The sequence below is a fragment of the Sebastes umbrosus genome, chromosome 5, assembly GCF_015220745.1.
Source record: "Sebastes umbrosus isolate fSebUmb1 chromosome 5, fSebUmb1.pri, whole genome shotgun sequence".
Lineage (NCBI taxonomy): Eukaryota > Metazoa > Chordata > Actinopteri > Perciformes > Sebastidae > Sebastes > Sebastes umbrosus.
Window position 1 is genome coordinate 26,583,330 of NC_051273.1, and position 14,070 is coordinate 26,597,399.

General features: G+C 39.8%; 2 protein-coding genes across 2 annotated transcripts; one reads left to right on the plus strand and one right to left on the minus strand.

Annotated features, from left to right (window-relative positions):
• Positions 1-1,125: 1,125 nt before the first annotated feature.
• On the minus strand, positions 1,126-8,844 carry lsg1 (large 60S subunit nuclear export GTPase 1). Its single transcript, XM_037770758.1, has 14 exons — positions 8,453-8,844; positions 7,592-7,718; positions 6,889-7,009; positions 6,710-6,796; positions 6,448-6,534; positions 6,271-6,331; positions 5,481-5,657; positions 4,897-5,250; positions 4,700-4,801; positions 4,455-4,598; positions 3,928-4,051; positions 3,540-3,619; positions 2,994-3,170; positions 1,126-1,999 (listed from the first exon to the last, which is right to left on the minus strand). Exons 1-14 carry the CDS (start codon positions 8,540-8,542, stop codon positions 1,820-1,822), a joined length of 1,911 nt encoding a protein of 636 aa, XP_037626686.1. The 5' UTR covers positions 8,543-8,844; the 3' UTR covers positions 1,126-1,819.
• Positions 8,845-11,395: 2,551 nt separating this feature from the next.
• fam43a (family with sequence similarity 43 member A) lies at positions 11,396-13,866 on the plus strand. The gene has a single exon (XM_037770842.1). The coding sequence runs from the start codon at positions 11,624-11,626 to the stop codon at positions 12,689-12,691; it is 1,068 nt and encodes a 355-aa protein (XP_037626770.1). The 5' UTR covers positions 11,396-11,623; the 3' UTR covers positions 12,692-13,866.
• The last annotated feature ends 204 nt before the right edge of the window (positions 13,867-14,070 follow it).

Consider the following 14,070-nt stretch of genomic DNA (forward strand, 5'->3'; position numbering starts at 1 on the left):
TTTAAAAAATACAATATATCGCCTTACTTACAGTATTGCAATATATCGCAATATATTGAATCGTAACCCCTGTATCGTGATACGTATCACATCGCCAGATTCTTGCCAATACACAGCCCTACTGAATACTGGACGTTGTGGGGGAAATTAGCTACTGAAGCCTCACTTTTGAAGGGTCATTTGAAATAATTCATTTATTCTTTAAAAGAAAATAAGTTAAAGCAAATGTTGTGTTTTATCAATTAGTTGGAGCTAAATCTGTGCAAAAGTTGACTTTGACAGACGTTTGCATCCAATGTTCAGGATCACAGGTATCCCATTTCACTGAATGCTCCTGAGGATGAGGCCTAGAGGTGGTCCTAATGATGGAGGGAAGTTTCTATTCTACTTTTTACACCCATGGCATGGAGGAGCAACCCTTTATTCACAGGTTTTTAAAGAAGAACTAGTCCAGTTGATCCTGGGAGATGGGCTCTATAGACCTCCACTCATTTATTGTGGCCTTGACTAATTAACATTATTATGTGACCCTAGTTCTTTTCTGCAGCTGCAGTATGTACTAAAGTACGTAAAACGTACTGTTGCATGCAGTATGCATACAACTGGGACATACTGCTTCTTCATAGCTTTTTGCACCTTGACCATTTTGCTCATAACCGCAGAGCAGAGGATTGTGGGTCTGAGTATCCAGGAAAGCATGCTGGTTGTAGTAGGACATCCTGCTATTTTTCGGCATACTGCATTTGACATACTATGTATTGGGACATACTAAATATTTGTTCTGGCTTACTAAATGGTATGGTAGCATGAGTACTGGAACACAAAGTATGCTGTAGATTGAAATGTCACGGCTTCTCTTGTTGCCTTGAAGCTGTGAGGAATCAAGGAATTGTTTGTATCTGTGATAACAAATCAACACTGTCAACTTCAATAGTCTGAGTGCTAAATTCCCCCTGAACAGAAAGCTTTAAACAAAGATCAACAACATTAAGATACAATCTAGATGTTTTAGGGTTGCCACCACAACTCTTATATTTCTCAACAATCTTCAGCACATCTTCAGATTTCATGAGTTTTGGTGAATGTAGCTTCATTCTAAACATTGCAGATGACACTTTTCACATTAAGTCATTTTGTGTTTAATGTTGACATTAAAATATTGATTAATGTACATTTTTATACTTATAAACTGCAGCAAATAAAGCTTTTAAAAAGATGAACCTCTATATGAATGCATATGCCCTACATTTGCAAATATTCTTGATTATTTTCCTTTCCACCGTTGCACTGGGCAGCAATAACCAATGATAGCTTTGTGATAATGGAGTAAAGAAGTTATGCACTAACATGAAAATATTCAATTTATTTTCATAATCCATCTTAATTACATTAATCAAAACTGTATATCTGGATAAAAGCATTATCAAACACACAGTGATTTATCTGGGTACTGTAGACATTGTGATGTGTCTTTTGAAACGCCTTTCAAATACAAAATGAAAAAGTCTTCTTCAATGTCTTCAAAATTCACACCCGCTGGATGTTGAGTCCGTTTCCGAACACCGTGGTGAGATCTGGTGTACAACTGGTGATCCAGTTGATGGAATGCATTGCACTAATATAATCTTCTAACCAGAGCGGTACATGACACGATCATATATCCTTTCAAAGTGCACACACAAGATTAAAGGGCCCACATCTACCTACAGATGCTGCTCAGCATTAATTCCTTTGGAATCACGTGTGAACTATAGTTGAGGGTTTTTCCATTCCCGCTGAAATGATCTGTAATTTAAAGAGCTTTGATTTCGGATCATCTTCAAGCGTCCAGATGCTTGGTAATACGGCGTATTTTCTCCTTCTTGTTCGCATTGCCGTGTTTTTTCCAGGGTTTTCCCACCACCGTCTCTGTTCCAGGTTGTTTCGGGCCGACAGGTCCGTTGCCTGGCTTGTAGCCCATAACAGACTGAACCCCCTTGGAGAGCGCCCGCACATTCGCCTGAAGAGAGACATCCCATCAATACTCAAGCATTTACTTTCACATATTTTTTTATTTTATGACAACTAATAACTGCTATTAAAAGGGATAGTTCAGTGTTTTTAAGTGGGGTTGCATGAGGTACTTATCCATAGTCGATCGACACGACCTCAGCTTGGAGAAGCAGACAGGAGTTACCGCACGGAAGTAAAAAAGCAATGTACTGCTGTGTACGGGGACGGCAGCAAAACGTATTTTAGCCACCTAAAAGAAAGGCCCACCTAAAAAAGTAAATATCAGTTTAAGTGTACGCTATATCTATAATATTTTCACTGGTTTACCTTGCTGTCAGAAAGCTAAACAGTCTATGTTTGCAACGGGGAACTGAAGCAATATAAGAACTCTCGCCAAAGCCACACATTGAAAAAAACAGTAATTTTACCTTGCAGAACACGGGAGTTGCTGGTCTGCCGCTGCCTTGATCGGTTAGTTTGTTTCTGTTATTGTGTGACTATGGTTAGTTCACTGGAGTTACACAATAGCTCAAACAAACTAACGGATCAAGACAGCGGTAGACCAGCAACCATTGTGTTCTGCAGGTAAAATTACAGGGGTTTTTTTTCCAATGGAGTCTGGTTGCTTTGACGAAAAGCATAGATGGATACAACGGCTTCAGTTCCCCATCATAAAGGGCTGTCTGACGGCAAGGTCAAGCAGTGAAAATATTCTAAATATAGCATTCACCTAAACTGATGTTGATTTTTTTTAGGTGGGCCTTTCTTTTAGGTGGCTAAAATACATTTTGCTGCCGGCCTCATCCACAGTCCTGTATTGCTTTGCTTCCGTGCAGTAACTCATGTCTGTTTTCTTCAAGCTGGGGGCGTGCTGACCGTCATCTACTGTAGATAATACATTGACTATGGATAAATACCTCATACAACCCCACATCAAAACACCCAAACTATCCTTTTAAGGCATTTTTCTTACGAATAAGAAGACAGTCGACCTATCGTACCTGATGGAAGAAGTTCTTGTCAACCACATTTTCAATTCTCTTGATTTTCCTGGGTTTGTTTGTTGTTGTGTAGGAGAGGCCACAGCCGTCCGAGTCTCCATTCAGGAACTTGTTGTGCTGCGGCTGGAAGTCTTGAGCATCAATATGTGGAGGCGGATGGCAGTACAGAAGCTTTCCCTGTGAAGAGTCAACATTGTTAGGAAGAGTGTGTCAGGGAGAGGATGTTCTATTCAGGATGCACGTATTTAGTCAACGATACAAAACGATTTCATAGAACAGCTCTTCCAATATGCAGCTATATGGCCAAAGGTCCCTGCTGTCCTTTTAAACATAAAGCAATGAATTCACAATTATTATAGGTGACACTGCAGGTGAATTAACAACCAGTATGTTGACTTTAAAGAGACTGTCTACACATTTGGTATTCAATGGATGGTTCCCTTATGCCCTATTCAACCTTACCTACTATACATAAGTAGGCAAAACCAACAACAAAATGTTCTAGCGACTGTCATTTTTCAGTTCTGACTCAGGTCTGGCACTTACCGAGACAAAATCCTTCAGGATGAAGCGGGCTGACCTGGACTGATCCGGCTGGCCATGCGCCGTCATGAAGCCTCTCATGTCTGAAATAGAGGGAAACACAATTACAAACGTTAGGCTGCTCTTATCAAAGAGTTTACACAATGCTTTAAAAACAGAGCAGATAACAAGAACACATTCAAGAGCAACTTGGTTGAAGAAAAAAAAAAAACATGAAGTGGGCTAATACTACATAAGTCTATGAAAAGCATGTTATTATTTGATATAAAAGGTAGATGAATCACTCTCACAGCTCCTCTCTATACAGAGCCGCATGCTGACAAGTACCTTTTTTGGCATATTGTTAATTGATTTTCTATAAAAACACAATAAATATATCCGGTAGTCTCACATCCATACGCCATCAGCAGCTCCTCAGAGGTGGGGATCCTGTCGGGGTCTTCGTCTTCTCGTGGTCGGATGATGTTGATGCCGTAGGTGCCTTCTGCCACATGCCGAGGGATCACCTGACATATGTGACGAATCTGTTAAGGACTTAACCGAGATCCAAAAAGTTCTCATGATGTTCATATTCGAGATTCTAGGAATACCATTTATCAATATATCATTGAGAAATACATTTTGGTTTTTTTTAAGTCGTTATGGTATTTTCAAGGTTAAGATTGTAGATATAGTCTTAGTAAAAAGATACATATACACATTTTCTTTAATAATATCTAATATCGTAGAAGTTACAGGAAAGTACAGACGAACAACTTCTATCTCTGAATGCACAAAGTACACAAATTCTATTTTAACTTCCTCAAAATGCCGGTTATAAACTCTACACATAGCACCTTTAATGTTCATCAACACTTCTTTCCCAAAAAAAATATCAGCTGCAGGATTCTGCAGGTGCCAACAGCATAGAAAGGATATATGTGAGACTGCAGGTACGTGATCTCTCATATGGTCAATGGGCAGGATCCCAGAGCAGATCATCTCAGCTTTGGTAGAAACAAAGGAGGGCATGACCAGACCTGGGCAGTCACAGAGGCAGAGGCCTGGCTCCACATACAGAGTCTGGGATACATGTCAAGAAAAAGCAACACAGTCAATCAAACTATAGGCTTTCTGTTGATACAATGAATTCATATTGAGAGGTTTAAAGAGCAGTCCTGTACCTGAAAGTGTTTCGTGTGTCCAGGAGTGGCTGAGACAGACACCTTCTTGTTCCTAAAAATAGTGTTGATGGTGGAACTCTTTCCCACATTAGGATACCCGACCTGTTGAATTCATACACAGTCAATCAGAAGACTCATAAGGTGACTTCACAACATACATTTTCTAGTTGATTGTATAGGGTTAACTTTTCACTCACCAGTCCCACTGTGAGTTCTCCTTCTTTACACCTGGGCCCGCTGTGAGCAGCCTTAAACACCTCAAGCAGCTCTTCCTTATGCAGCAGACGGCTGGAGTTGTGGAAGGAGGATTTACTGGATGAGCCAACAGTCCCTTTCTCTTCTTCATCTTCTGAGCAGCTGTGCCAGTCCTCCTCATCTACACTTATCTTTACCTGCTGCTCTTCGTCTGTGCCACTCTCTTGTCCCTCTTCGTCCTCCTTTTCGTCCTCCTCCTCTCCAGCCGCCCCTTCTTGTATCATGGCTTCATTGTCTGGCTGTCCTTCCTCTTCTGGGTCACTCTCTACACACTCTGGATCCTCCACTTCCATGCCCTACGAGAAGAGACGTTTTGCATTTTGATACTGGTGTGAATATTCTAAAGAGATCTACTCCTGTTCACAAGCATTACTCCAAAACAATCTGACATTACAAACTGATAACATTCAGGTCCCAATGATGAGGAAATGTAGATCCACACCTTTAGTTGTTCCCAAGAAATGTAAATAAATGAGCTAGCACATACATTCAAATTCACAGGTTATGTTCAGCTTCTCAAACTCACCTTTTCCTCTGCGTCAAGTCTCTCGTTCTCAGCCAGGGCGGACCAGAAAACTGCCCTCAGCCCCTCTTTCTGGAAATATTTGGCCCAGACTCGCCTCTGCTCCCTGGTCAGCAGGTCGGCCTTATTCACCAACAGCATGTTCTCCTTATGCTCCGACACTTCCTTTACGTACAACTCCTGGCGGCATACAACAGAGAAGGGACAAATGTTTGATTCACATTTGGACTGTATTTCTGTAAGAGCTGTCCTCGACCAATGAAATTCTTAGTCGACTAACACTCATACAATTTTGATGACTAATCGATTAGTTGATTTAATCGACAGATCTGTGAAACTGAGTTTCTCCACAAAGAATCACACAAAAGCACCACTTTGATCTTGTGTTTACCAGAGATGTGCTTACAAGTTTCTTAGAAATAAATCATTCATAATGAAAGAAAGCATAAAAACCAACTAATTGACTAAAGAAGTCTTAGTCGGCTAAGACCAAAATGACAGATTAGTCAACTAATAGTCAATGGCTTCTTTAAATCTAAGCACAAAATGTACTTTTATCACATTGGTTTCCCTGATGCTAACTTCCTGGTTGGCCTGCAAAAATACGTTATCCCTGCACCACTCTATATAAAATGACAGAAACAGCATTTAGAATCGGTATGTGTATCCTAATGCAGGGAATAACTGTCATTGAAAAACATTGGAAAGTGTTGTCACAGATTAGTGACATCCTCCTTCAACAGTGCACGCACCGTCACTTTTCCACTAAAGCAACTCTGCCAAATGTACGCACCAGGTCAGGACATCTGAACAGCAAAGGATTTCTGGCATCGACGATTACAACGACGACGTCACTACAGGAAAACACGAAAAAATGTTGTCTTAAGTATTACATAAGGAGAACACATTCCTCATTAAAGACAGGTATAAGATGACAGCTGCATAAAGCTTTTTTGTGTTTTTTTTTTACCTCCTCTCGATCACTCTCCACAGTTGTCTCCAGAACTCCAGGTTCCTCTCAAACGGGGTGAGAATTAACTTCTGTTCCTCTTCCAGCCTTTAGAGGAAACAATTGCAGTTAGATTGCAGACACTGATGCAACCACATATTACAAATGCTGTAATTTTGTACACAACATTTTTGACAACAAACATGCAACAACTACACTACTGCTTATAAGAACACAATCTTTGTAAGAGCAAAGGTGACTGAGTTTACAAAATATTACACACTGTGCAAGCACTCGTCTCCACTCCAAGAAGCTGTCTTTCTCTGCTAGCTGAAGCGCTTCTGTACTGGTGCCTTCGTCCCAGTGGGGGCTTCAAATTGGGAAAGAGATGTCACAAAAATTAAAAGTGCAAAACATACAGTAGAGGGATTTCATAAAATTAACTAGATCTGTTCTTCTTACCGTCGAGGAATTCTGAGGAAATGCTTGTTGTCTTCATGCAGCTTCTTCAGCCTGGTTCGCTCCTCAGCTGTTATTAAGCCTGCTCTGGCTTCCGCTGGCACAAACTTGATGTTGAGTTTCTCTAAGAAAACACAGCAAGAAACAGTGAGAGACAGCAGTGGAATCAAAGGACAGGGTGGTTGTGGTTTTTATGTAAGCCATCATAGGTTTCTACAACACCCTCACACATATTTTACATTCCTTTCATGAATTGTATTTTAATGTTTTTTTTTGTATATGTGAAACAAATAAATAAACATAAACAGAAGAGCAGTGGATAACTGTATTATAGCACAATATATCTATCCTCTAAGATCCTCTAAGCAGTGAGGGTGAGGCACACTGTGACCTACCAGTCCATGTGCTAAATGATAAGACTATTAGGGACATGAGCAATAAGTCCATTTTATACCTAGGAAACAGTGTGGATAGCCATGGTGCAGCTGCATAAAACACAGTATCAACAGGTACAACCCAAAAAAGCATCCAGAGTGACTTTGTTTTGCATTCAGTTTGATATGATGTTAACATACAACAGCCGTGTCAGAGAATGGCACGTATTGGGGCTATGAGTACCCCTTGCCATTGACAATCTTTACCCACAACATCCCGGTACAACATACAACCTAAGAACTACACATGACTGAAGTGTGGTATTACGTACCTGCAACAAACTCTGTTCCTGCCATTTCAGCAGTGGCCAGAAAGTCATCCATGGAACTCTGTTCTGTCACTGACTGCAGGTTCAGCCGTCCCCAGTCATAGCCATCATTCAGCTCACTGGTGTGGCGCTGCAAATGTGAAATAAATAAGGCCTCCATTAATAACAAACCACACATTAGTCTAGAATTAAAGTGAGTACTACAAAATGACTGGCATGAGGACATCATTTAACTCTATTGTGTTCTGCCGAAACACTCGTGGTAGTTTCATTTGCCAATAATGGTCTTGCATGAAAACATACAGCGTTGGTAATATTAGTAACATTAAGGCAGAGGTTATCAAATATTTTCACGCCAAGGATCCTGTATTAAACCAATGACCACAATAGTAACACATTTTTGTCATTGTGTTACTTATGGATGAACTTATAGTGAAAATAAATGATTCCCTGTTTTGCTGGGGACCCCCTGGAAACCCCCTAAAGGACCCCACTTAGAGAACCACTGCGTTAGGGCATATGAACCAGTTCTAATGATCTTAAGATTGAATAGCAAAAAACAATGCTCCTTTATAATTTATCTCCATGCCGAATTTACCACAGGAGCTGGTTTATTACGAACAGGTGCTATTGTAGGTACTTCAGGTTGATGTTGTGCAAAGCAAAGATAAAAATGTCATTTTCTTGAGGGAGTTTGGCGCAAAGCAACAAACCATGCTTTTCAGAACTACTACTACCCACGTATTGAGTGTCAGTTCAAACAGGACCAACACTGAATATGAACTTCACAATACATCATGAACAGCAGGATAACTCTCCTCTATGATTTGATTAAACATGTTTGATATAAGCTAGTTGACATACCCATGTGTCGCCCCTCTTGTTTCCTCGGCCTGCCTGCAGTCTCTCTTTGATCAGAGCTCTGCCCAGAGTGCCTGATTTCTTCTTACTCATACTCACTGATGATGCTGTCGCTCCTCTAATATAATATATATAATATAATAATATACTATATATACTATACTTTACACTCACTACTTACTTTACTTTACTACTTTACTACTACACAAAAGCTGTAATGTAATATATCTGCAGGGTGTTAAAACGCTGTCCGACTCCAGCTACTGCGCCCCATGTGCACTACGTTGTTGTCTAAAGAACCGGAAGTGGGAGAAACCAATCGAGCCTCATTTCCGGACGAATCCACCTCAACTACTCGAAGATATAGATTTATATATTTTATTAATTACGAATTACCTTACTACACATACATAATTAACCACTAAAAACTCGTAATAATATCTGCTTGTTCAAGCATCTAAAGTGACGTAGCTATGGTACAGTGGTACAGTCCACTTCATTGTCCAGCTATCAAAGTTGCCCTGAAGGAAACAGGACGCTACCAATATTCGTTCCTCATGTCTAACCTCAATCAGTTTAACAATAAAAATACATATAAATACATATAAATACAGTCCTCAGTACTAAAGTAGATTGAAATTCACAAATGAATGAATGAATGAAAGATTTTATTTCGAACATAAAAATAAATAAAAACAGATACAAAATAATAACAAACAAAACAACAGTAGTGGTGTCCGAAAAGGAGTAGGGAGAAGTACAATTTATATTTCCCTACCCCTTTCTCACTTCTCCTCTAATAACTCTTATATCATAGAATGATAATATAATATGATATAATATAATATAATATAATATAATATAATATAATATAATATAATATATAAACTATCCCAGATTTATTTACATCCCAAATTAAATATATGAACAGCATCCCAAGTTTATATTTACAACCCACATATCCATCCGGAGTTAGAAAGTAGATATAAACCAACCTTTAACGCAACCCTTATCACAACTCTTCCTCAACCATATACCTCCCAAAAATATATTTTTTGTATAGCTTTTTAAAGTGATCCACCCCACAGACTGAAATACATATACTCTTCTTTGTTGTACGAACACAATGCTTTTTAAAATCCAATTTTCCTCTTAAATTATAACCCCCCTCCCTGTCACAAAACATTTTTTGAATATTGCCCGAAAGTGAATTATGTCTTGCTTTGAACATAATTATTGCGGTTTTAAATTTGACCAAATCCATGAATTTCAATGCATGTGACTTTAACAGCAGCAAATAAAAAGTTAGTATTGCACAAAGTAACAAGTAAATCATCTTCCATCGAACAGACACAAGATTAACAAACGCACTTCTGATGTGAACCAAAAGATGGCAGCATTAAACAGCAGAATGATTTTATTACTTCCACATAAACTAAAATGATGAGCTGACTGACATAGCAAATATTTGGCTACTTTATTATAGTCTATTCAATACAGCCTATGTTTTTATTGTTATATTGTTGATGGTGATTGTGTTAGTTTCATTTTAGAAGGAGAGAACACGAGTTACATTTTAGTAGATATACAGTATTGAAGGGAAATTAGCTACTTATCTGAAGCCTTACTTGAAAAAAATGTGAGAGACAATGAAGAAAATCTTGATTTTGGTGGGATGGGAATACGGTAGCCTAATTATGCAATAGGAGCAGATTTCTTATGGAAATGTTTATAGATGTACCCTTTTCTTTTGTTTGTCTCCCTTTGTGTTTTCTGTCTGTGACTGTTTTTTTGTGCTGCTGCTGCCTGTCTTGGCCAGGTCGCCCCTGAAAAGGAGATTCTTAATGTAAATTGGATTCATCTGGTTAAATATATGAGACATAAAAATGACAATAATAATACATAGAAGTTACTTTGCACTCATGGGGATTCTCTCTTCTTTCTTTTTTTACAAAACTCCTTATGCTTTTACCTCTTGTACAATTACTATGATAGTCCTATAGAAATTTAGAGGGATTTTAATATAGTAATATAGTTATATGTTTCATATTTTCTCTAGTAATATCCAATAGATATTTATTGCCACTTGTATAAAGGAATGCTGTAATATTGTGCTGCTAAATGTAAATATAATGCATGCAAAAACACATGTTTTTAATGATTAATATTAACTGTATACAACAGAGGGCAACTGTGATAGTTTCGTATCAATGAACACGATCAATACAAACCAATACAGTCCCATATTCTCATTTGGTTCAGCCCCCCCCCCCTCCAGTCTTGGATTCACCTGGTTAAATAAAAGAGACATAAAAATGACAATAAGATACATAGGAGTTACTTTGCACTCAGTGGTGATTCTATCTTCTTTCTAAACTCCTTATGCTTTTACATCTTGCACAATTACTATGATAGATTTTTTTTATAGAAATTTAGAGGGATTTTAATATAGTAATATAGTTATATGTCTCATATTTTATCTAGTAATATCCTATAGATATTTATTGCCACTTGTATAAAGGGATGCTGTAATAGTGTGCTGCAAAATGTAAATATAATGCATGCAAAAAAACACGTTTTTAATGATAAATATTAACTGTTAACTGACAGAGATATATCTGTTTTTGTATAGAATATGTTATTCTCAAACGTCCCCAATAATAACTTTCTCGGTACAAAGAAACTTAAAAAACCTAATATTAAAATAAAATAAGCCAGTATAGATACAGGAAAGTTTGTTCTGTTGTTTCAAAATGAACAAAAAATAAATAAATAAAATATTGAAAAACAACAACTGTACAACAGAGGGCAACTGTGAGAGTTTCGTATCAATGAGCACGATCAATACAAACCAAACAGTCCTATATTCTCATTTGGTTCAGCCCACCCCCCTACAGTCTCACTCAGATGGTTTCTCCCTGCATATAACGCTCAGAGCTCCAGCAGCAGCATCAGACTGTATCCAGAGCTACAGGACACATCACACGATGGACCAGAGCACTTTAGAGGACGAACACACGAAGTATACGGAGTCTTTAGAGTAGCTCATCAATGACCTGACAGGGGAAATAAAACACCTCTAGGATTTAGCAGTATAGCTTTGATACAAAGTTGTCTCTTTCTCAGTATAGACTTTGTTGCTGTTGACTTGGAAAACAGCAATAATAAAATAAAATGCTGCCTTGGAAGAAGAACAAGTTCGATCTGATCGAGGAAGACAGCAGTAATAAGTCGAACAACAAGCAGAAGGGCTATGCTGTGAGCCTCAACTACTCGGCTCTCACCTCCTTCGCCAAGTCCTGCCCGGAGAGCGCCCTGAACCGGGTGGGCAGTATGTTCAAGTCCAAGAGGAAAAAGGTGAAGATCACCAGCGAGGACCCCACCTACACCGTCCTCTACCTGGGCAACGCCACCACCATCCAGTCTAAAGGAGACGGCTGCACGGACGTGGCTGTGAGCAAGATCTGGACCAAGAGCGAGCAGGGTAAAAACGGCACCAAGATGCGTCTCACCGTCAGCTCGCAGGGCATCCGCATGGTGCATGTTGACGACAAGGCGAGGAGGCCGGGACACCTGTACCTGCTGCACCGGATAACCTACTGCGTGGCGGACCCGAGGCTGCCCAAGATCTTCGCCTGGGTGTACCGGCACGAGATGAAGCACAAGGCCGTGATGCTGCGCTGCCACGCGGTGCTGGTGTCCAAGCCGGAGAAGGCGAAGGCCATGGCGCTGCTGCTCTACCAGACCTCTGCTACGGCTCTGGCGGAGTTTAAAAGACTGAAAAGGAGGGATGATGCAAGGCACCAACAGCAGCAGCTCATAGGCGAGCAGACCATCCCGTTAGTCCCCATTAGGAAGCTGCTGAACGGACAATGTTACTACAAACCCCCGGTGGAGCGCAGCCGGAGCGCGCCCAAGCTGGGCTCCATCACGGAGGACTCTGTGGGAGAGGAGGAGGAGGAGAAAGCAGCGATGCACTTTGAGTGTGAGGACATCCTGGACACGGAGGATGATGAGTGTGTCCTGGGCAATGGGAAACAGGAGTTGAGTCAGATTATTAACGATTTGGGAGAGATGAGCATAGGGAACGACGTGCAGACGCTGAAAGCTGACCTGAGAGTCACCAGGCTGCTGTCTGGAGAGAGCACTGGCAGCGAGTCCTCCATAGAGAGCAGCAACCAGGAGCCTCCTGCGCCTACTCACGCCTTTCAGGAGGTGAAGGTGCTGCAGGAAATTGCCTGAGTTATTTTAGGGTGTTTCTTAGGCGCCTCTGTTTTGTTGAGGCACAAGAAAAACATTCCCTCCGTGTTGTAATCTGGAGCCTCCACGACTATCTGAGAGGATCCCAAAAAAAAGACAGAAGGTTTCTTGGACAATTACCGCACATGGACACACATTTAGGCTACTGAGTGATATTATTTGTGTAAACAATGGAGAAACAAGTGCATGGACAGGTTGAACCAACAGCATCCCACGGCACTAATTCCATCTCTTTTATTTATTTGTTGCATCCTCAAGCTTGTTAACTTTACTTTTTTTTTTCCCCTTGCAAATTGCATTCTTCTGTCAGCATTATTTTCATGAACCTTGGGAATAAATGCTTGCACCCATCCGTCACTCAACAACAGTGCAACATAATGAGTGTTCAGTGTTTCTGCCTTACAGTAAACTGTATACTGTATACTTCATATCTGTAGGGATCTCTGTAACTAAACAGAGAGATGCTGCTGTCTGATGTGATATATCTGATATGTCTCTGACTGTTGCTCTTCATCCCCTCCAGTCTCAACCTCTCTCTCCTCCCTCTCTGTGGATGCAGAAAAAAGACAGAAGGTTCTGGGACAATTAACTGCACATGGACACACAATTAGGCTACTGAGTGATATTTTTTAAGATTGTGTAAACAATGGAGAAACAAGTGCATGGACAGGTTGAAACCAACAGCATCCCAGTGCGCCTTTAGGACGCACGGCACTAATTCCATTTCTTTTTATTTAAGAGGATTTGTTGCATCCTCAAGCTTGTTTACTTTACTTAAATGGCATTTTTCTGTTGAAAGATTGTCATCACGATCCAAAAAAATGTTTTTGTTCTTTTCCTTTAAGTGGTTCTTTCAGTGGGTCTAAACAGGCATCCTTATTTCTCCTGTCAACAGCCTGTCTCTTCATTTACATTATTTTGCACTGTTGTGGAACTCATTCAAGTATTATGTTGACTACATGTACATAATGTTTGTTTTTGTCGGTATGTTGTCTGAAACATAAATGTCATATCTTTGCTGTGCAAAAGGAAAAAAAACACCTTTATGTATTAAACTGTAAAGTAAGATGTTTTAAAGTATAAATATGTTATTTTTTAAAGAGAATGTGGTTTGTTATGTGAACCTCATAGAATTATCAATAAAAAATTTAAAATTATATAAAGTCGTATGTGCAGATTTGTGTTGGAAAACAAGTAGGACGTGTTTTCCTCTGGTGCTCTTTAATATGTGAGTGGGGATTTACCTTGAGAGGCTCAAATTGAGGTCAGAGATGCAGAGCTGGGAGACAGAGAAAGAGATAGACTACAGGTGTTATCGCTGCAGTATCTGTGTTGTTGAACACATATATTTTACTTAATAG